Source organism: Pogona vitticeps, chromosome 7 (assembly GCF_051106095.1).
Source record: "Pogona vitticeps strain Pit_001003342236 chromosome 7, PviZW2.1, whole genome shotgun sequence".
Taxonomy (NCBI): domain Eukaryota; kingdom Metazoa; phylum Chordata; class Lepidosauria; order Squamata; family Agamidae; genus Pogona; species Pogona vitticeps.
Window position 1 is genome coordinate 31,655,927 of NC_135789.1, and position 20,539 is coordinate 31,676,465.

At 47.4% G+C, this 20,539-nt stretch overlaps 1 protein-coding gene across 1 annotated transcript in view; it reads right to left on the minus strand.

The window, feature by feature from the left end:
- Positions 1-20,539, minus strand: part of NXN (nucleoredoxin) — a 38,355-nt gene that overhangs the window by 10,886 nt on the left and 6,930 nt on the right. The window contains exons 2-5 of the mRNA XM_020809088.3: positions 3,582-3,699; positions 1,884-2,017; positions 1,378-1,478; positions 947-1,053 (exon numbers count right to left, since the gene is read on the minus strand). Coding sequence (XP_020664747.3) covers positions 947-1,053; positions 1,378-1,478; positions 1,884-2,017; positions 3,582-3,699 — 460 coding nt within the window. The remainder of the gene's footprint in view (positions 1-946; positions 1,054-1,377; positions 1,479-1,883; positions 2,018-3,581; positions 3,700-20,539) is intronic.

Below are 20,539 nucleotides of genomic sequence, written 5' to 3' on the forward strand. Positions count from 1 at the left end.
GGAAAGCATAGACAGTGTGGGGCGGGGGGGGGGGAGTGGAAGAGAGCAACTTTCTCCCGTTCTGTAACCATCAAAGATTCGGACTACGACACCCAGTCTCCCCAACCAGTTGGGATTGATGGGAGTGGCAGTCTAAATGCATCTGGGCACCATCTGGTTGGGGAAAGGCAGAAACGTGAGCCATTTCTCGTGGGTTTGGCCCTGGGCTTCTTCATTTCCCATATTCCCCCGTCTGATTATTTTGGTCACATAAGACAGCAGCAGAAAAAACCCTGAGATTTAAAAAAGAAAAAATTTCAGGAGGACTTTTTTAAAAACTTGTGGTGCAGTTATGCCCGCAGAAGAGAAATGGCACGAGTTCTTATTTGCATTCCTAGTCTTGTGCTCAGCCTCTTGATCTGCACACAAGCAAGAAGCCAAGCAGGCACTCAGTAATTAACAGTGACTTGTTATTATGAGTTATGCCATTTCTTTTCCAGCCATGTGTCACAACACCACAGGATTTTGGCCACTGACTGCCACATAATAACCAACGCTAACAAATTTGGTCTTAGTCAGTGGATTGTGCTCTTCTGCCCAATATTTCAAGTTTCTTTAGCCTGGGATCAGAAATTTTGCTGACAGCTCCAGCCACGTTCTTATCGGATGGAACATTTCCCACATCCCTCCGCTTGCCATCTTGAAGGGGCCGCATTCATTTCAGCGTGCTACCATTCGGGCCTTCCATTTTGGTAAGGACACAAATGTGAAAATGCCCGAAACGTTACGACCGACAAGAAAGAAAGAAAGAAAGAAAGAAAGAAAGAAAGAAAGAAAGAAAGAAAGAAAGAAAGAAAGAAAGAAAGAAAGAAAGAAAGAAAGAAAGAAAGAAAGAAGGTTTCCATGGAGGGAGGGGATCAAACGTGAAACAATGGAACAGAGCGTAGAAAACGGGACTCCGTTTTACCTTGGATACCATAGAGTCGGTTAAGCCGGGACCGCCTGGTTTCGTCGGCGTACGGGACTGCGAGCCAGGGCATTTCGCTGAAATACTGTTTAAATGACTCTTCTGACCTGGAAAAGATGAGGAAAAAAGGAAAGACATCAATCAGGAACAAAGCCCAGATTCTAAAACGAGGTCAGCCGTAAGCCAGATAGAAAGCACTTTGGATGAAACGGCCTCCACAGCGGCACCCTTCCCACAAAGACCCAGGGAACGGGCAAAGTATGGTTTTTATGGGTATTGTAAGAGGACTAGGAAAAAGTCTTGCCCCATGGTTTGAAGAAGCAAAATTAAACCCTAGGAACAGGATTGTAACCTCCTACTCACTTATCCCCACCCACCCCCAGCAGAAAACGGCCTTCCAGGCCTACTCTCCATGCCTAGCTTTTCCTTACCTGTCCGCGCTAACAAAGACGATCTCAAATTTTTGCCCGGCCTCCTTGATTTTCCGGTAGGATTCTACCAAGACCCGGGTAAGACTTCGGCAGGGAGGACACTGAAGACAAAAAGATGCAGAGAGATTGATAACTAAATAATCTCTATGCGGCCCTGTACGCAGCCTAGTCGCCTAGGGCGAGCGGAAATTGCCTGCAAAAATAAACAAATAGAATACTGGCTCCTCCCCCCCCCCACTTTTCATGTCACAAACAACTGGAATAAGTAGATGAGGATCCTTGTGGACTAGAAACTTTGTAGCCGCACAACAGGCAAAATCAATCTGGCGCAACTGCATCTCTTGTCCCCACTGAAACACCAGCTCCCTTCATAACTTCCCATGCATCAGAGACCAGTTGTTCCAACCCATCAAAACACATCACTTCACCACATTTATTTTGCTGAGCTGGGTTTGAATCTCTTATTTTCCAAAGGACAAGAGATCTAAACGGAGCCCATCGCTCACCCAGTGCGCAGAGAAGTAAACTCCAACATGGGAGCCCTCCAGGACGGCGCTGTCTTGCGATTGGCCATTATTTCGGAGAAGCGGACCAGCGACCACCTCGTTGAACGGCTGGGGACCCCAAGGGAACTCCAGACCTGGAGCAGAGGTGAAGGGAGAAGAGGAGAGAAACACACAGAGATGTCACCAGGAACATAACTTTGCCCTTGGCTGTCCAGGTGGATAAAAATCCCCCAGCCCTCGGCATTCACAAATGTACTAGCTCGTGACCTGCATATTCTGTCGTCTGGCAACCTGGATTTTCACCCACCAGAACCAGTTTCTCTCTTAAACTTTCTGCATAGCTGGAAGGTGCAGGAAAAGGGCTTGCCCAGGCTAGCTGGTGGATTATGGGCAATGTAGTACCAAAAAAAGAGAGAAGAAACTTTTTCAAACTTTGAAATCATGGCTCCTGGAGCAGAGGGATTCTAGACTTTTGTAGTCCAAGGAAGGAACATCTCAAACTGTTATTGTGGGCTGGCCACAAAGAGAAGGTCATGGTGACAGCCAGTCATGTTCTTAATTTTGGGAGTATGTTACTTGGGTAATGATACTCGGGAAGGAGATTGTGGCCATTTTTCTAAGTTCTGCGTGCATGCCAGTTTTTAAACTGATTCAACTCTTAAAACGAGACCTAACTTGGGAAATGTTACCTGCTAACCCGTTTATTAGAATAATGTTCCAAACTCAGAACAGCAAGGAAGTCAGGTCAACACAAAGAGAGGCCTTTTCATTAATACAGACCTGGACGAAGACTTCTGTGCCATCCAGAAGCTTGCAGAATTCAGCAGCCAAAGAGGTATCTTTCTTATTTTTTGAAGAAGAATAAAGAAGGGGGAAAGGCAGCACCTTTCTGCCTTTTGAATCTGTATTCCAGCCACCTCCTGAACAGTCAGTCTTTCCTTTTATTCCATTGTGGAAATTTGCAAGCTTTTGGAGAGCACAGAACTCTTTGCCCGAGGCTCAGTTATGAAAAGTTCTGTCCTTCATAGGACCGTAATGAAGGCTGACCCAACTTGCATGCCTGGGCTTTATGTCCAAAAAGAGAAGAAGAAAGAAAAAAAGAGGAAAAAATATCAGATTGATCATAACTTTTCCAAAGTTACTTGTTACTTTAAGAGTTTAACTGCACGAAAACATTTTTTTCAAAAGCCTTTATTAGGCCAGCAAAGGTGGGGTGGGTGGGAATCACAAAAATACACCAAACATTTTTACATCCTCTGCAACCTTTCGAAAGAAAAACCACAAAAATATATGGAATACTTTGAACCTGTTGGATCTTTACGGCATACCCCTCTCACGGAAGGAAGCCACCTCGAGGTCTCGAAAGCTTCTTCACATTCTTGAGTTAGCCCAATAAAAAGTATTCCCGCAATACTGTCCTTATCTCAAGCAGAATTCTTCTCTGCTTTTTATGTATGCCTTTTTTGAAAAGGTGCATACGTATTTCCGAAGCATGAGATCCTTAAAAAGCCGAGGAGCAGGAGGGAGGATTTTTCCGACAGGGAATCTGGCCTCTCCTCCAGAACCGCTCGGCCTCCCAAGGCTTTGCCTCCATCTTTGCTGGAGAATCAAAAGAAGGACAGATGCTCCTTCCACCCCAAAACCGAAGTGGCCGCAAGGGAGCCCCCCCCTCCCCCAGCGGGGCAGGCCAAACCTTACCGTCTGGGTCATCTTGAATTACTAGAAGGCCGTTCCGGCATACCACCTTCCCGGTGATCGCATCTATAAATATCAGAGAAGGAATGTTGGAGACCCGAAACTTGTTCCAAAGTTTCAGCTGGAAAGAGACGAAGGGAAAACAGAGTTACATTAGCAGGCGGCAGGAGGAGAAACCTAAATTAAATTTTCGAATGTTCGCTCTCTCCCGGTCCGGACTCCCTCGCAGTCCAAATTCAACCCTGTTTGTTTTTCCTTGGTTTCTATGTCTATCTTTTGTTTTTCTTCCGTTATTTCTACAGCACCAAGAATAATCGTTCTACACTCTAGTTTGATCGCGCGTAGTTGCCAGACGCCGTTCAATCTATTTGCTGAACAGCCTTGTTGGTTGTTTACAGGGTATTTTTCGATCTGGTGTATCATTTCGCATGATCTGGGCCCTACAGGGCCTCAGGGTGTGATCTTGAGTCCATGAGTTCCACAGGAGAACAGGGCAGGGAAATAAGACCGCCTATTTTAAACCAGATGTTGAGTGGCTGTCTCATCTGAGAGAAAATAGAAAAGTGTAATTCAGCCGCTTTGGCTCAACTATTGCTCACAGTGGAGAAAAAGTATGCCTGCATTTAAATATAAACAGAAATATAAGTATATATATATCGTTCCAGTGTCTCTAAAGGATTTTTAAAATGGATTTTCCATGGTCTTTGGAACCGCGCACGGATGTATTTGCAAAGGCCCGGTCAGATCGTCCACCGTCCACTTAACGATGGTTAAATCCTTCTGTTTGTTTGGCCAGACATTGCAACCTCCAGACCACGGGGGGGGGGGGGAGGAGGATCGTGCTCGGGTTGCGTCAGCTTTTCTCAGGGAGGGAGATGTCGTCAAGCAGATTTCTGCTCATGTTACAGTCATCCCGATGCAGGGGGTAGCTCAGACGCTGATGGGTCTTTGGGGAGGGGGACTGGGTTGGATCTCGGACGACTCTGGGGAGAAAAGGTCACATTTGCCAGACAAGAGAGAAAGAGGGAGGGAGGGAGAAAAAGGGGGGGACCGGCTGCCAGGAGGAAAAAGATGTTGAGTCAGGGAAAAAAATTCAAAAACTCCAAACCAAAATGCTCCACTCACTGCAGGGAATGACACCCAGATCACGTCAACCCAAGTATTTAGGGGATTTCTGAGGTTTAAACCGCAGATGGTTGTTTCCCCCCCAACCAGCTGATTCATGTCCGTAAAAAAACACGGTGAAACGATGGGGTTCACCAATCAGAGGCTCGTCTGGATGGCAAAAGAAAACAGATTTTTTTTTCTAGACTTACTGTAGTTAGAAGGAAGCAAGCCTGAAGGCAGAGTTTTTCTGAAAGGGTTTCAAATCTTTCTCTCTCTCATTCATACAACTGAGACGTAGGCTCAGTTCACTGGCATACATCTGACTCATAAGCAGCGGGGGGAACCTGGAAGATGGGCTACTGCAACGAACCATACGTGGGGCTGCCCTTGAAGAGCACTGGCAACTGATCATGGTCCCCATTTCAGAGTCCCAGGAATGGTGTCTAAGAAAATAAGAAAAAAAAATCTGGAAACTAGATCATAAAGACCAGTATTGTAGTTACTCCGAGGACATCCACTTGCGTACAGGAAATCCGTAAGAAAATTCATTAAGTCGGGAACGCAGTGACCACTTTTCTGTACATATCCCTAGAGTACGATCTCTGATACTGGAGAGCCATCACTACAAATCCCATCATGCACTATGCAAGGGCTCCAGTTTACGATCTCTGCATCTCCCCCCAAACTCAGCTTCCGCAGACGACGCCCTATTTGAGTTTCCGGCGGCGTGGATAAAATAAAATTCTTCCCTATCTGCTTTAATTCCCTGCTTCCACTCCACCCGATACACCGCGATTGTTCGATCCGATTTTACGTTGAAAACTTCAACGCAGGATATAAATGGATTTAAATACTGTACATATGGAGAAGAAAAAATGGTTCTTCGGTGATGGAAGCGTGACCAACAAGGAGAAGGACACTCATCTCAACAAGAATGAAACGGCCTTTCTCTCCGTCCCACCATCTTCACCAGTACGTTTGGCGGAGACACAGGACAGGGGCCTTCTCTGTGGATGCTCCCAGACTGTGGAACTCCCTCCCACTGGAGGCCAGCCGGGACCCATTATGGCTGTCTCTTCACGCAAGCTTTCCCTTAACTGACTGGCCACCTGAGCGGGTTTTTTAAATGGATGGTGATGCCTTATTGCTTTGAATGTGTTCTTAGCATGGCTTCTGTTTACTTTTTCTCAACTTGTTTGATCCTTTCTAGTATTTATATACTTACTGGTTTTAGCTTTAAATATTGACTTTTAATGATATAAGCCGCTTGGGGTCCTTCTGAAGGAGAAAGGCGGAAGGAGAAATATTTTAAATAAAATAGAAGTAGATTCCTTCCACGCCCTTCCTCGGACAGTCTGGCAGTCCAGACTGCAAAACAGAGAGGCAATATTTCTCAAGGGGCCTGCTCTTGAGCAAACAATTATGCCTTTTAAAACCAAATACAGAAGCGAGGCGGGAGAGAGAGAGAGAGAGAAAGCTAGTGAGAAAATGTCCAGCAAATAAAAAGCCCCCTGAAAGCCAACAAAGGTGCTATTTAAAAAACAAAACAAAAAAAAAGCACATAACAGAACAGTGTTTAGTATTTGGCAACACCGCTCTTCATAATTGGCTCATTATCAGGGCTCTTTGCTTTTAGTGCATCGCTCTCTACGGCCGTTTGGATGAATTCCTCTTTCAAAAATCAGAAAACAGCACATTTTCTCTGGGCTGAATGGATTATGTCCAGAACATCCACCCAGCTCAGTGGCTCAGAAAGAACATTATTTTATGACTTTTTAATCTACAAACAGAAATGCAATCACCGTCTTCTGCTTGAATGCCAACGAGGACCGAGCCATGTGAAATATCCAGCTTGTACGAGCCCGCCCTGTTTTTGTGGGGCAGAACAAAGCCCTTCTTCTTGGTTTTGACCAGTTTGGGAGTCGTCCTGTTTGGTGGGGATGCAGGACGGGGGCCTTCTCGGTGGTAGCTCCCGGGTTTGCGTCGGCCATCTTGTTTCCCTTATAAGACCCCATTCGGTCAGCTTTGGATGGGGAAACGTGGGAGGGATGGCATTCGCTCGATTTCTGCGGTGGAACCCATCCTTTGGTTTGTCCAAAGAACTGGAGGAGAAACGCTGCATGAACCAAGGCACGGTTAAAATGCTTTTAAAAAAAGAACGGAAGGGCCGCGGCTCGTTCGGAAGAGACGCAAGGCCCTTGCAACTCTACTTTGTGAAAAAAGATCTCTTCAAAACTGGAAGTGCGGGAAGGGTGCCCGTCCAACGTCCGACCTCGACGGAAGCGAAACAGAGAGCTGTAAAAACCCAGAGGGGAAAAAATCCATCACAGACTCCCAAATTCAATCTCAAGAAGTCACCGTGAACGGTTCCCATCCGAGCCGGCGGGAACGAAGGGTCGACGAGGGAGAAAAATTCCAACACACAACCAAAATGGTTCTTTCCCCCTCCTCCTTCCTCTACCATTTTAGAGGGATGGAAACCACGCCAACCCCTGCGTCAAACACACTCTTGCTGATGGCAGCCCAAATTTAATCAAAGTGTTCAGTCAGCCGGATAAGATGCCTCGGATTCAGGAGGAGGAGACCTGGTCGGAAGCCATAAGGAGGGTGGGCTTTGGAAAATTCGCTTTCAGAGGCCTTGACACCCAGGAACGATGGGTTCAAGCCCTGGAGAGGGTTCGAATCCTGTGCATTGGCAGGACAAGCAAAATAGGAGATGATGGTTCTTGACAGGCCATCATCTTGAGTGTCCACGCGGCCACTTGATTCAATGGGCAAACTGGTCAGCCTGACCTACCTCGCAGGCTCGTCAGGACATGGGGAGAGAGGAGGAGAAAGCCCAGTGAAACGTGAATGTCAGAAATTCAGCCTTAAACCAACGAAGGACAGCAGAAATTTAACTGAATTAAAAACTCCAACCAAAGGAAACCTGGGTGAATTCCAGAAGCACACCTCTTTTAAAAAATAATAATAAAACCAAACCAATTTTCTCAAGAGTTCCCTTCTGCTTCATGACACGCATCTCTTTTCAGGATGAGTGCATGAAAACCGCCGCAGATCCTCGCGCTGCTGTCAGAAAGAAAACCACCCCCATTGACTCCATCAGCGGGCCTGGAACAGACCCTTTTTTTCCGTTAATTGTGTTTCTCACAATGGTTGGCTTGGTAGTGAGGAGAACGGCCAGCGGAGGTTAAAATGGCCAAGGACTTTCCTGACCTATAGATGCTCTGAACAAGAAAAATAATAACATAAAAGCAACAGATGGTGTTGTCCAAGGAAATGGGAGGTTTTTCATGATAAGCTATGGGCCAGAGGCAGAAATACCTCGGTTTTGAGCTGGAGATAAATCTGCTATGGCAAGTGTGGAAGAAGTGATCAAAATAAGCATTTTAACTGTCTGAACAGGGTAGGAACCATCATCCACAGATACTCAGATTTTGGCCGCAAATTAACAACGCTTTGATTTTTTTTGCTCAGAACGGGTGCCGAGAAATGGAAGAATACTAGAAAATGCTTAAAGACTTTTGGCTTTTTAATTCCTGGGGGAATAAAAAGGGGAAATGTTTTCTGGAGAGAGAGGCAGTTTTGACATGCTCAGAGGCACCCAGCTCTGGGTTTTTCGGAGACAGAAAGGAGGGTAACAAAAGCGCCCTGCCTCCCTGCTCTTCATTCTTGGCTACAGATCCTCGGGGGAAAGAAAAGGCGCATCGTCGTAAACACGGTGCCTGGCCAGAAAGAGAGAGGAAAAGTGTACAGGGGAGAAAGTAAATGAAATGTTTTCGGAAACCAGAGTGACAGTTGCTCAAGGGGAAGTAAACAACAACACCGTGTTAAACACTAAACGCGGCCGACGCTCCCTCTGCCTCCAAATCCCCATGCACTTATGGGCATCCCTCTCCACTCTGTGATTTGTTTGGACGACCGCGGCCCACGCCAGGAAAAATCCATCTTATTTGTCATAACAAAACCAAAGTAAACAGAAAAAGCATTAGCCAGTTAAGCAAAAATGCAGCGCTAAGCCAGGAGGTGAGCTTTCCGTTGGCAACCCTTCGCGCTTCCACGTTGCGGGGGGGGGGGGAAGAGGCAGCCAGGATCGGGGTCCACCCTAGGAACGAGAGAGGGGCGGCCACCAGGGTGGGGCGTAGAAGCCCGATGGGATTTGTGGTGGCCAAGTCTCAGGGGTTTCGGACCACCTGTCCCCGAGCTGGCAAAACCCTTGTCAGGGTAATCTTTGGGACAGCTGCCGGCTCGGCCTCTCGGCCCGTCCAGACCCCTCGGGACCTCACTTGGCCACTTGGCTGCTGGCCCAGATCCTCTGAAGCCAGGCCGCGGGGAAGGAAAAGCTGGCCGGGGGGGGGGGGGAGAGATGAAAGGAAACCAAGCCTTTGCGTTTGATCAGAGGGAGGCTACCGGCTTGGACCCTAAAAGGATGTCAGAAATCAAAAGTGGCCACGAAAAATCCCAACCCAGCAGCTGCAGAGATCAAAACCCACCCTTCTCCTGTCTGTATCCGAAGCCCATTCCACCCCCCCCCGAAACCTCACGGATCTTCATCATGGAGATGAAAATACAGGGGCACAGATCTAGAAGTCCTCAGATTCTTCTTTACAGTAGTTACAGACATACTTCCAACTCCCCCAAAGTATAGTTACTTTTAGTTACTACCATCATGGCAGGTTTCTGCCTTGTTGCTTGGGAAACAAATTCGGATCGCCATAGGTGAGCCGCTTGGCGCCAAGCCGTATTCTTTCAGATCCGTGGGCCTGATTCGTGGCAAGCGAGCGAGACCCCCCAAAAATCTAAAAGCGTGCTCATATTTCTGAAACATTTAGAAAAATGAAGCCTCCACGGAGGATCTCCCCTCCACCTCAATTTGTTTTTCCGTTCCAAAAACCTAATTAAGACAGGGCACATTCTGGATTCGGAGATCTCCTGCGCAATTCAATGATCCGAGCTTACAGGAAACCAGGAAAAGCAGGTCAGAGCCAAAAACTCAATTGAACGCTTCCAGACACCCGTCTGGCGTGCTGGATCCCAGCCCATTTCCCTGGCTCTTATTTACAAGCTCCCCCGCTTCTCTCCAAAATCCTGCGCTTCGTTAAAGCAGCTCGGCATTTAAAAGGAGAGGAGCCATTCGCACCTCCTGCCTAGAGAGCTTTATGAAAAGGCAGTGCGTATAAATTCACTATATATATATATATAAAGACCTAACCCCAACAGTACAGCTTCTTGAAAGTCAATTTTCCTATTGCAAAACCATTAGCGTTTTCAACTTCCATCTGTAAACGTCTTTCAAATCCGCCGTACGAACACGACGAACGGTGGAACTGAGGCCGGACAGAGCTTGGTGGGAAGCAAGAGAAAAGAACTCCGTTTCAGTTAATTAAGAGTCCGGGGTGTGTGTGTTGTTTTCTGAAGACAGACGGTAATCAGAGTGAGATTCTTTTCTAAATCCGTCCCATCTGTTCTTCTCTGGACAGTGCGATGTTTCCATCCTAACAGGAAATCTGACGCCCTCTAATCGCCGTAGGCGAAGCATAGCTGATTATGTTTGGAGGCTCGTGGGCAAGTATCGGGGTGGCTGGAACGTCAACCTGTCTATTTCTTGCACCCCGACATCCTTCTCTGCCACTCTGCGAAACCCACATGTCATTTTGAATCGAAAAACATGTTTCTAGGCCTTATGAAGGCAAATTCATGTTTCTAGGCCTCATGAGACCACAATAAATTTAAAAATGCAGGTAAAGGAAGGTGGGAGGAACAAATAGGTTTACAGTGGAAGCTTGTTCAGTGTTGCACAAAAATAAGTCCCTCTTGTGTTCAGTGGGCCTACTCCAAGGAAAGTGACTTTATGACTGAAGAGCAATTGAAAATTGATTTGAATTTCTCATGAATCCATGTGCAGGTATGAAAATCACAGCCGCACCTTGGCTTTTTGAAGGCTAGCCAACACATTGTCCACAGCCCACAAAGAAAAATAACTCTCTCTCTCTCTCTCTCTCTCTCTTTCTGGCTAAACTTCCTTCCTTGACCTTGAGGCCAAAACAGACTTGCTCGCTATAGGTGAGTGGGCAAGAAGTGACTCATGAACAATGCCTGAGCCGAGAAAGGTTTTCGATTGTGCAAAACAACAAAACCACTCCACAATAAAGACAGAGCTGCTTACGTATCCGATTCCTTTATGGAATCAGTTTACTTACCTTGGCTTAAATCCAATCGCTAGTCCCAAAGAGAGTAGACCTGTTGAACCAATGCCATCAAAATCAGACTTGATTTTTCACTTACCAGCAATTCAGTTGGTCTACTCCAATCGCAACTAGCTGTTGGATTTAGGCCACCAAGAGGTCTCTATCCCTCTCACTTAGAATCTCAAAAAGGAAACGGCATAAAAGGAAGGAGAGACGCAGAAGGAGGAGGAAAAAGAGCGCACTGGCTTTTTAACCCCACACTGAGCTATGAGCACACCCAAAGAAAGAAAAGAGGGTGAGCTCCCCCCCCCCAAGTCCTGTTTTTTTGGCCTGCTGGCCAATCTAGTTGGCAACTATTGATCCAAGCGCTTGAGTTCGCTGCCCAGCGCTGTGCGAATTCCCTTACAAACGTCGTATCCTATCTTTTACACCATGAGAGACTGACTTCAGTTCAAAGTCGGCAAGTCTGATTTATCCTTGCTGTTCCCAGGCCTTCAATTCATCTCGCTTTCTCCTTTGAAGCTCAAGATGGCAAGAGACCTCGGAAAAAGACCGCCTCTTCAGCAGGTCGTAAACTCACCTACCAGCTAGAGAAAAAAGACCAACCGCAGGGAACAAAACACTCAGAGGGGAAAAAATAATAATAAAAAGAGACCACAGATTGATGGAGGAAACTGGCTGGCAACACCCTGAGGCTATGCTCAGGAAATCAAGATTTCCGGGAGAACGGTCCGTTAAAGCACATTCTAGTTATTTTCGATTCTACGACTGGGATTTTTTGGGCGGCCAGATCACAGCCAAACCATCAGGGGGATCACGATCCGAGTTAAACAATCGGGGGGGGGGGATCACGACCAGAGCTAACCAATTAGGGGGCCAAGCTCAGAAGCAGCCAATGTCGGGAAGATACCAAAACGTGGTAAAGCCGATCCCATCCTAAAACAAGACAACATTAAAACTGAGAATGGTGTAAAACAGCCGGATATTCTGCGGGGGAAGAAGACAGAGCAGTTTTCAGCTATGGCGAGCCATGGGTTGGCAAAGGCGAGCAGGCCACGAGGGTTTGTCCCACACCGACCCAGCAGAAATGGCGAGCGCTCCTGAACACAAGCCCACTGCTTCCGGTTCTCCAAAATCTGGGTGCAAAGGGCTCCCACAAAATGGCTCTTTTCCCCCCCCTCCTCTCTTCTTCCCTTACCCCGCACTCCGCTCCAAACCCTACGGGATTCCTAACGCCGCCCCCAGTACCTTCAACAGGCGCGATGAAAACATGCTCAGGCAAGGGAGAACAAAAATTGGGTTTAATTTGCTCTAATTACATGCATTCTTGGCAACCGCTCCCCGGGAAAAGCAACAAAGCGAGACGGCCGTTTTTAAAAAAAGGGGGTCAAGGCGGGACCTGTAAAAACAGCCAGAGACGCTGACGTGACTGGCTCACTCTATTCCTTAAGATTTCACGTGGTCTGGCCACGAAAACCATGTGCCACTGCCGTCTGGGCCAGAGTGTGTGCCCTGCAGGAAACACCTGAATGGAAAACACAAATAAAAAGATTAAAATGGACCCAAGACGGAAAGCTCAAGAAAAGAGCTTCCTCGTTGCCTCTCTGCATGAGCTACAGCTGTTTCCACTCAGTCCCTTGCAAGGAGGAAAAAGAAGGCAAGACATCCTCTCTCGCCATCATCCTCATCATCACTTTTGGCAGGGTGTGGTGGGTTCCAGTCACATTTCACCCTTTTCCCAACCAGCTCAAGGTAGACTAAACGCGGCTTTTCCTCCTCCCCTATTTTGTTCTCACAACGATGTTGTGAGGCGGGACAGAAAGCGCCGGGTGCAACTCAGACGGAGAAAACCGCCCCTGAGTCCATCTCGTCAGGGTTGCGGCTCGGCAAGGATTCGAACACAAGGTTCTCTCTGGACTCGTCCTGATCCTCGAACCGCAACATTGCCCCCCTCCCCCGGGCCCTCCGCTGATCCATCTGGGCACCCAGATCTGGCAGCAGAGGATGATGCCCTGTCGCACCTCTGCCCGAGTTACTGCTCAGCCGTGTCGCCCCCGCAAGAACAGGAGTGCTCTCTGACATGTCTTTTGTCTGATTGCGCTGGAGCGCCGAGACCTTGGCGGGAGCGTCAGGTCCTCACCATTCCTCTCCCCTACAATCCAAAGCTGCCGTAAAACCACTTCACGTTTCCGGGCTAGCTCGTAAAAGGCAACTCCCGAGTCCGACATGAAAGAATCGCCTCAGGAAATGGCTTCCTCTCTCTCTCTCTCTCAGGAGCCACCCAGACGGTGCAGCGATAGAGCGAAACGGACACCTCTGGGAAGGAAGAGGCTGTGAAGCAAAATTTTACCTCAGAATGACACTGAGGAGTCCACAAAGCCCCCTCACTTTGGGCCACCACTGAGGGTTTGTTTATGGTTTCAAGCACTACGCCTCTGGATGACAACTCCCATCAGCCCCAACCAGAGTCGCAGGACTCCCTCTCCCATTCGCCCCTGCCAGAATGATCTTGGATTTCTGAGAGCCAAGAGCTGAGCAACACGGAGGACCCAAGATATTTTGCCGCCCAAAGCATTCCTCGCCACAGGCCGTGCTGGCCCAAAGGCTGATGGGAGTCGTAGTCTGCTGAGATCTGGACAGCAATTTCACCTGCTTCTGATCTATCACAATGCATACTGCTTCTGAAGCCTTGGCGGTCGAGAAAAGGCTAAGCAGAGACTCGTTAAATACCTAATAAATATATCAAACTCTGAGGGTCGTTTAGGAGATGAAGACAGGCTGGGTGGCAACGCCAACCCCATAAAACCTGCCGCCTGAGGATGCCTCACTCGGCCAAACGGCAGAGCCGGCCACAGGGAGTGATATCTCTCCATGCCTTATCACACACATGCCCTCCCACCATAAATAAATAAATAAATTTAAAAAAGTGAAAAGATGTCTAAACAGCTTTAATGTTTCATTTTTTCCTCCCAGTAGAGTCCCGTTGTCCCCCCTCCGAGGCACCCCGCACGACACACGAAGCACCCCGAGTTGCTTTTCTGCCCAGTCAAGAATTTTCTCCTCCTCCCGGCGCCTCGCTCGCTCCATTTCCTCTCCCGACACGGCCTGGTGGAGAAGCCGAGAGGGGAAGAAATCATAATAAAATCCCACTGAGCGCCGAGCCGTTCTGCTTTTGCCGAGCGACGGGGGGACGCCGGAGCGTGGAATTCAATTAAATGAAATAATAAACCAAAAACGAACCAGCTCTTTCTATTTCCTATTTCTATTTAAGCAGCAATCCTGGAGACGCAGCTCACCCCCAGCAATTTCGATTGGACCGGTTTTGAAAACCAGCGAGCATTAGGAACGCACCTTACGGCTTTTCGTTTTGGGCCTCGGCTTGTTTTTTTTTTTAACAGAGATTACGACGAGAAGAACCATAACGACGATCACATAGGAAGTCAGCCGCATAAAGGAGATTTTAAAAAACAGTGGCCCTTTCTGAAAAATGTCTTTAAAAAACACCATAATCCCCCCAAAAAACGAGTCTTTTATGCAATGCCCGCTGGCTGTCTCAAACCCAGTGCCCGTTGGGCATTTTGAACTCCGATTCCCATCAGGCCTTTGCCAGAAAGGCCCAAAGGGAGGAATCCAGAAGTGGGTTTTTTTGCCGGCCCGGTGAAAATATTTTCTGCATCGTTTCCTGCAGGCAATGTTGAATTCTGGGGGAATTGCAGACTCCAACCAAAGGAGTTCCTTCCAACATTGGTGGCCAGGCTCGCCCCCCCCCTTGCTCTAACCACTACATCACGCTGTCCACACACAACTAAGTCCACCTCTGGGCTGATCCTGACTTCTCGTCCTGGGCAAAGGCGGGTTTCAGTGTGCAGTGAGCAGGGTGGAGGCGGAGGTCTAAAAAATTAAGACAGGGAAAAAAAGGCAGAAGGGAAAACAACATCGTTATCTTCCAAGAAGCTTGTTAAGTAAGGAAGAACATGATTTTCTTCGTTTCTGACAACACAGGTTTGCTTTGGCTAGGGCGTCTTGCGGCAGGAAAGGACGCGGGCCAAGTTTCCTCCAACAGCGTGTTGAGTCTTCCAATGGGGCTTTAAGCCTCCATAACAGATTTTCCTCCAGATAATCCCTGTTGCCCCATTTTATTGTTATTATTCCATTTTTGCGGTTTCGTCTCCTTGCACGAACGAAGGCTGGGAGCGCGAACCGTCGGAATTAATAATCTTCTTTTTTAAATTCCTCTTGTGCCTTGCCAGACCTTTTTTTTTTTTTTTTAAAGGGGGTCTCTTTTTTTTTTAAAGGATAAGGTGCAAGACCCAGATCGCCTTAAATCCCAGCCAGGCGCTCTCTAACCATTTCACACTGCTGCCATGGCAGTATGGCTAGTTTGAGGTTCTTACGCCTCAGCCCAGTTCAAAGTGCTGGTTTTAAGCTTTAAAAGCCCGAGACACCTTGAGTCTGGATCACGCCCTCTCGAATGATGATTTCCCGCGAACTGTTTTTACCAGGTGCAAACGCCTGAATTTGTCCAGAAATCCCAGCGTCGTCTTCTCCATTCTTATAGTCTTGTTTCATTGTTTCGACTATTTTTCTTCGTATCTCTACCATTGTATTTGTTTGCATGTTCAGATTAATTTGTTTTAAAATAGTCTGGAGAAATTATGTTTCAGAAAACAAGAAGAAACAACTATCACAAAACAACAACAACACACACACAGCAACAAAATGGCATCAACTCTCGCCTCTGGAGTGCAAAAATCATTTCTCCCTGACTTCATGAGGGCATGCCCAGCCCTCATGTAATATTTGAACTCACCTAGACATTAGTTATTTTGATGCAATTAAAACTAAAATTTCCACCAAACACTGGAACAAACGACGGAACCTCCACACGCAGGAGCAGTCTATCTTTGGCCATCCTCCCTGGAGTCAGCTGACCGGGGCGCCTTTACTAGGTTTGTGAGCTTTACGGACGTATCCACCGTGGACACAGAAAGCCAATCTATATTTTGGGGTTTGCCCAAAATAAACAGGGTCCATGCTCTTTATTACTTTTCTTCTCCCGCATGTACATTAGTACTCTTGCTTTTTCGAAAACGACAAGGTCTAGAAACTTTGATTTCAAACAAATAATGTGTAATGAGATGAAACCCAGCGCTGTTAAACAGGGAGCTCTTTCCTTGGCTGAAGGGAGACTGAGCAATATCTCCCTCCCTTCCTCTCCTCTCTTTAGACGGCAGCCCTTTTCTTCGCCAGACCATAAAACAAATCAAGGAGTCATCCTTACGGGAAAAACCTCCCTGGCCAAGCTGCCTGCCTTTTGCCGAGAGCAATTCCTTTACCCAATAAGGCAAAGAGAGGTCCATTTTATTGGGCGGACGACGGGAGCAAACGGGGAGGGGGGTGGTGTCAGGCGGCTGTGGCCACAACCCAAAATCTGGCACTCGGATGGATTGTGTGTTCTGTCGTTTTGCAGCACCAGCTACAAAAGGAGGTAGCTTTTATCTTAGGCCGAGCGGCCATTTGCGTCGGTCTCTCCTTCCGAGGTGAACCGAAAGCATCGGATCCCACAGAAACATAACAGCCGGCTTTTTTTTTTCCTGGAACAGCGCTGGAAGCTACCACAAAGCGCATTATACAAACTCTGGAAATGGCCACCCATGGTTAAGTGCAGTCCCTTTCGTGTGTCGGACGCTGGGGACTACAAGGCCCATGATCTCCCGGGCTAGGCCGGCTGGGGTTGCCAGGAGCCGAAATGAGATCCACCCGCCGGGTCGAAGGGTGAAGTCCACCCTTTTTTCTCCTAGCAAAACCAATCTGTGGGGCAGCTGCTCTGCGAGACCCTAGAGCGACCTCTTTCCCAGACCCGCTCCAGCAAACCCACAACAGGCGGAAACCCCCTTCGCCACGGTAACACTTAACGGGATACACTAAAAATCGAAATAAAACCCCAGGAAGGACACACAGAGGGTGCTTTGCAAAAACGACATCAAGGCATCGTCACAATGCACTACAGATAAAGTTATGCCAGCGATAGGATTTTCAGATTATTTGGACTACAGATCCCCTAATTCTCCATTCTTGAGATTCCACCGGACAGGCAGGCCCCAAACTGTGGCTTGCCTGGGAGAACGGCCTCGACCGGAAGGCTTCCGAGGCCTAGCTCGGCCTAGCTCCCGCCAAACTTCCTGTTCCTGCCCCAGTGCAAGCTGGGAGCATCTTCCCTGAACAGGAAGCTAAGGTGTAACTGGGACTAGCAACTGGATTTCAGAAACCCTCATACTGCCTGGGGACGATGGGATTTGAAATCCAAACCATCTGAAAATTGTTCCTGTCTCTTGATCGTGAAGTCAGCTAGCCGCTTCTGCATGGTTACCTGATACTGAGGGGATGGGTGGGAGTTAAACCGTGTAATTCCCTTCCGTTACATGTTGATTTCATGGAAGGAAAATGGGAAATTTAAAAGACTGACTGTAACAGCAAAAAAAAGCCACCCTTTATCGTATCTTAATTTATTTATTACATTTACATCCTGCTCATCTAGATCAAAGTCTACTATGGACGGCTAACAATAATAGATAAAATAAAAAAGCAATATAATAAAATAAAAAACAACAGCAGCAATATAGTTCAAGATGGGAAAAATATTAAGAGACCAAAAAGCAAAAGCCGACCCAGCAGGAGGAAAAAACACAACCTCCTGCTATCAGGTCACCATCTTGAACAATGAGGACTAGCACCATGCGTTCCGAGTCGGTGCAAAGAGAGGACAACTGAGAAACTCAAAGTTTTAACCAAGCGCCCGACGGCTAAGAAGGGTGAGCAAGCCACTGATACCAGGCACTCATTCCGCCTATCCTTTAATTTCCACCCCGAATGCCAGGGACGCATCTGGTATTCATCGGCCAGCGTAGCCAGCTGCCTGGAATCGCGGGAGAGGAAGTCCCAGCAAAGAAACCCTACATTTTTTTAAATAAAAAAAATGTAATATCTTCCCCATGGAAGCAGATTAAAACCATATTCCTCTGCTCGGTGCGGCGACGTTGTTTAAAAATAAGAATGCAAATCAGGCAGCCATGTGAAATTCTATGCGCCAAGCAGCGTCAGCACGGCAACAATGAGAAATGCAGCTAAGGGAAGGAATTCAGATTTTATTTTTTTGCTGGGGGGGGGGCAGCAGGGAGAGCCATTTTGCAACCACTTCTCTCCAAATACCTCGGTATTGGCCAGCGGGGCAAAAACTGGCCTGTGGCTAACTTTAAACACTGTTGCCCCACGGGCCCCCAATTTTTGGCAACAGAAAATCCCAACATCATGGTGGCCACGGCTGACGCCACCACGGATCTCTGGCGGTGGCAGGTTTTCAGAACATGTCTGCTCTATCCCGCTGCTAATGAAGCAAGCAAAGCGCGCGTGTGTTGTTTTTTACCTGTTGCGAATCACCTGGGAGGGGCTTCAGGGTCTTAAGCCAGCAAATCCCAGGTCAGCGGTGCAGGGAACCTGGGAGTTGTAGTTTTCCAAAAACACGAAACCCAGCATGCAACTAATTGGCTTGATATTGCCGCCCTGACCCTAAATCCCAGAACTTCTCTTAGGCTGCCTTGGCTTGATGTGTTTTTTTTTAACCACTTCTGAGAAGTTAGAATGTTTACCTGTATTCCGTAGCACCTCCTTGCTAGCCATACCAAAGCTAAATCTATAAATCCCACGTCTAAATCCTGTTTCTCTTCCGTGGTTTGATCCTGCATTGTGTCTTCAGGGCCTTAAAGCACCTTCCCTCAAACTCACTGTCCTATGGATGGGTTTTACTCAAAAGCCGCCCCTCCCCAAGACCAGGAGTGATGGGCATTGTTGTTTCACCCTATCCAGAGAATGCAGGACTGTTTGAGACAGGGCTTAGATCCCTCCATTTTAGCGATAATTTTGATGTGTCACGCACGAGGACCTCACCCCCATACAGAGGCTCCGGAAACCTTCAGAAACACTGGGCGACAGAGGGAATACGTCAGATGGGAAGCACCCAGCTATATATATATAATCCCCTTCCAAGATCTGACAAAGCCACAAGTCAGCGTTTTTACGAAACAGCTCCTCCCGATCGCCACCACCAGCCACCATCTGTGCAAATAAACCACCGGCTTCAACCAGATTTCAGCCCGACGCGAGGGCCCACGTGGATTTGGGGGTGGGGACCCGGCTGGCAAACGTCCTCGAAAACGGGACGGGTTATCGAAAAATGAAAAGGTTGGAAGGAGAGAGAGAGAGAGAAAAAAACAACTAACGGAGGAATTTGATCTTAACAAAAACCACCCACCCACACTGCAAGCAGTTCAAAGACACCAGGAAAATCCATTCCAGAAAGAGAGGAAGCAGTCCGGCAAATACATAAAACTAAAGAGGGAATCCCTCAAGTCTGATATGTGCATTTGTTATGTTTCCGTACTTATCTACCGTATTTTTCGCACCATAAGATGCACTTTTTCCCCACAAAACAGGGGGGGTGGAAAGTCTGTGCGTCTTATGGAGCGAAGAAAACAGATTATATTTTCCTGTTTTCTTCTCCTAAAAAATTGGTGCGTCTTATGGAAAGGTGCGTCTTCTGGAGCGAAAAATACGGTAATTCTTCTCTAATTCTCTCTGTACACAGTAATGATAATGGCATGCCCTCAAGTCAAGTCTGACTTAACGGCAACCATTTTCAGGGTTTTTCCAGGTAAAGAATATTCAGAAGTGGTTTACTGTTCGCTTCCTCCGGGGTTTGCCCTAGGACTGGGCAGCTTGCCCAAGGTCACCCAGGCTGGCTCCCTACACAGGGGAGATTCAAACTCCCAACCTTTGGCTCCGGAATCAGAGACATAATCCACTGAGTTCTCCAGCCGCATACGTACATAGGTGGCAACAAAGCCTGAAAATTCTCCCCTTTTTTTAACAATTACAACCCCCATGATCCCCAACCAGCACTGGGATTATGAGAGTTGTGAATTTAAAGCAGAGTTTCTTAGTACATATATGTTCACGCACACACTTAAAACACACAAACACAGATGTAGATTTTCGCACATACAATCCAGGACTCCAATTTCTGAGCTTCTAATTCCCCCCCCAAAAAAAGTAAGATAATGTCATCCAATAGCTTTCTGACAGCCTAAGATTCCTCCTTCTGAACACACACGCACAAAGGACGAAAGGAAATTAAAATAAAATAAAGAAAGTTATGCGCTGAGCTGCTGAAGAATTTTAATCCTCCACCTCTCCTCGGGTGTGAAATGACTGGAATTTATTACACCCCCTCCCTGGGAAGAAGAGGTTAAAAAAGACACACACACACACGGAGTTTCTTTAGAAACATGAAAAATATCTGAATATCTAAATATACGAAGCCAGAAAAGCAAACCCTGGAGCCAGCCCAAAACCAACAGGCGAAAAAAGTGAAAGGTAGGAAGGAATCGGAATTTAAAAACCTTGTACACACGATAATTTAAGTACTAATAGTTAAGCGACGTGACAAGGGATCCGGAGACAAACCATAAAATCTCTAAATAGGCCCAGAATGGATTTACTTTTACTTATCATGTTCTTAACAGCAGCAGAAATTCAGCTGCCACCAAGTCAGAAGATAAGAGAAGCCACTATTGCGGCTGGTCGCCTGGGTCAACCGAGGAAATCTGCCAG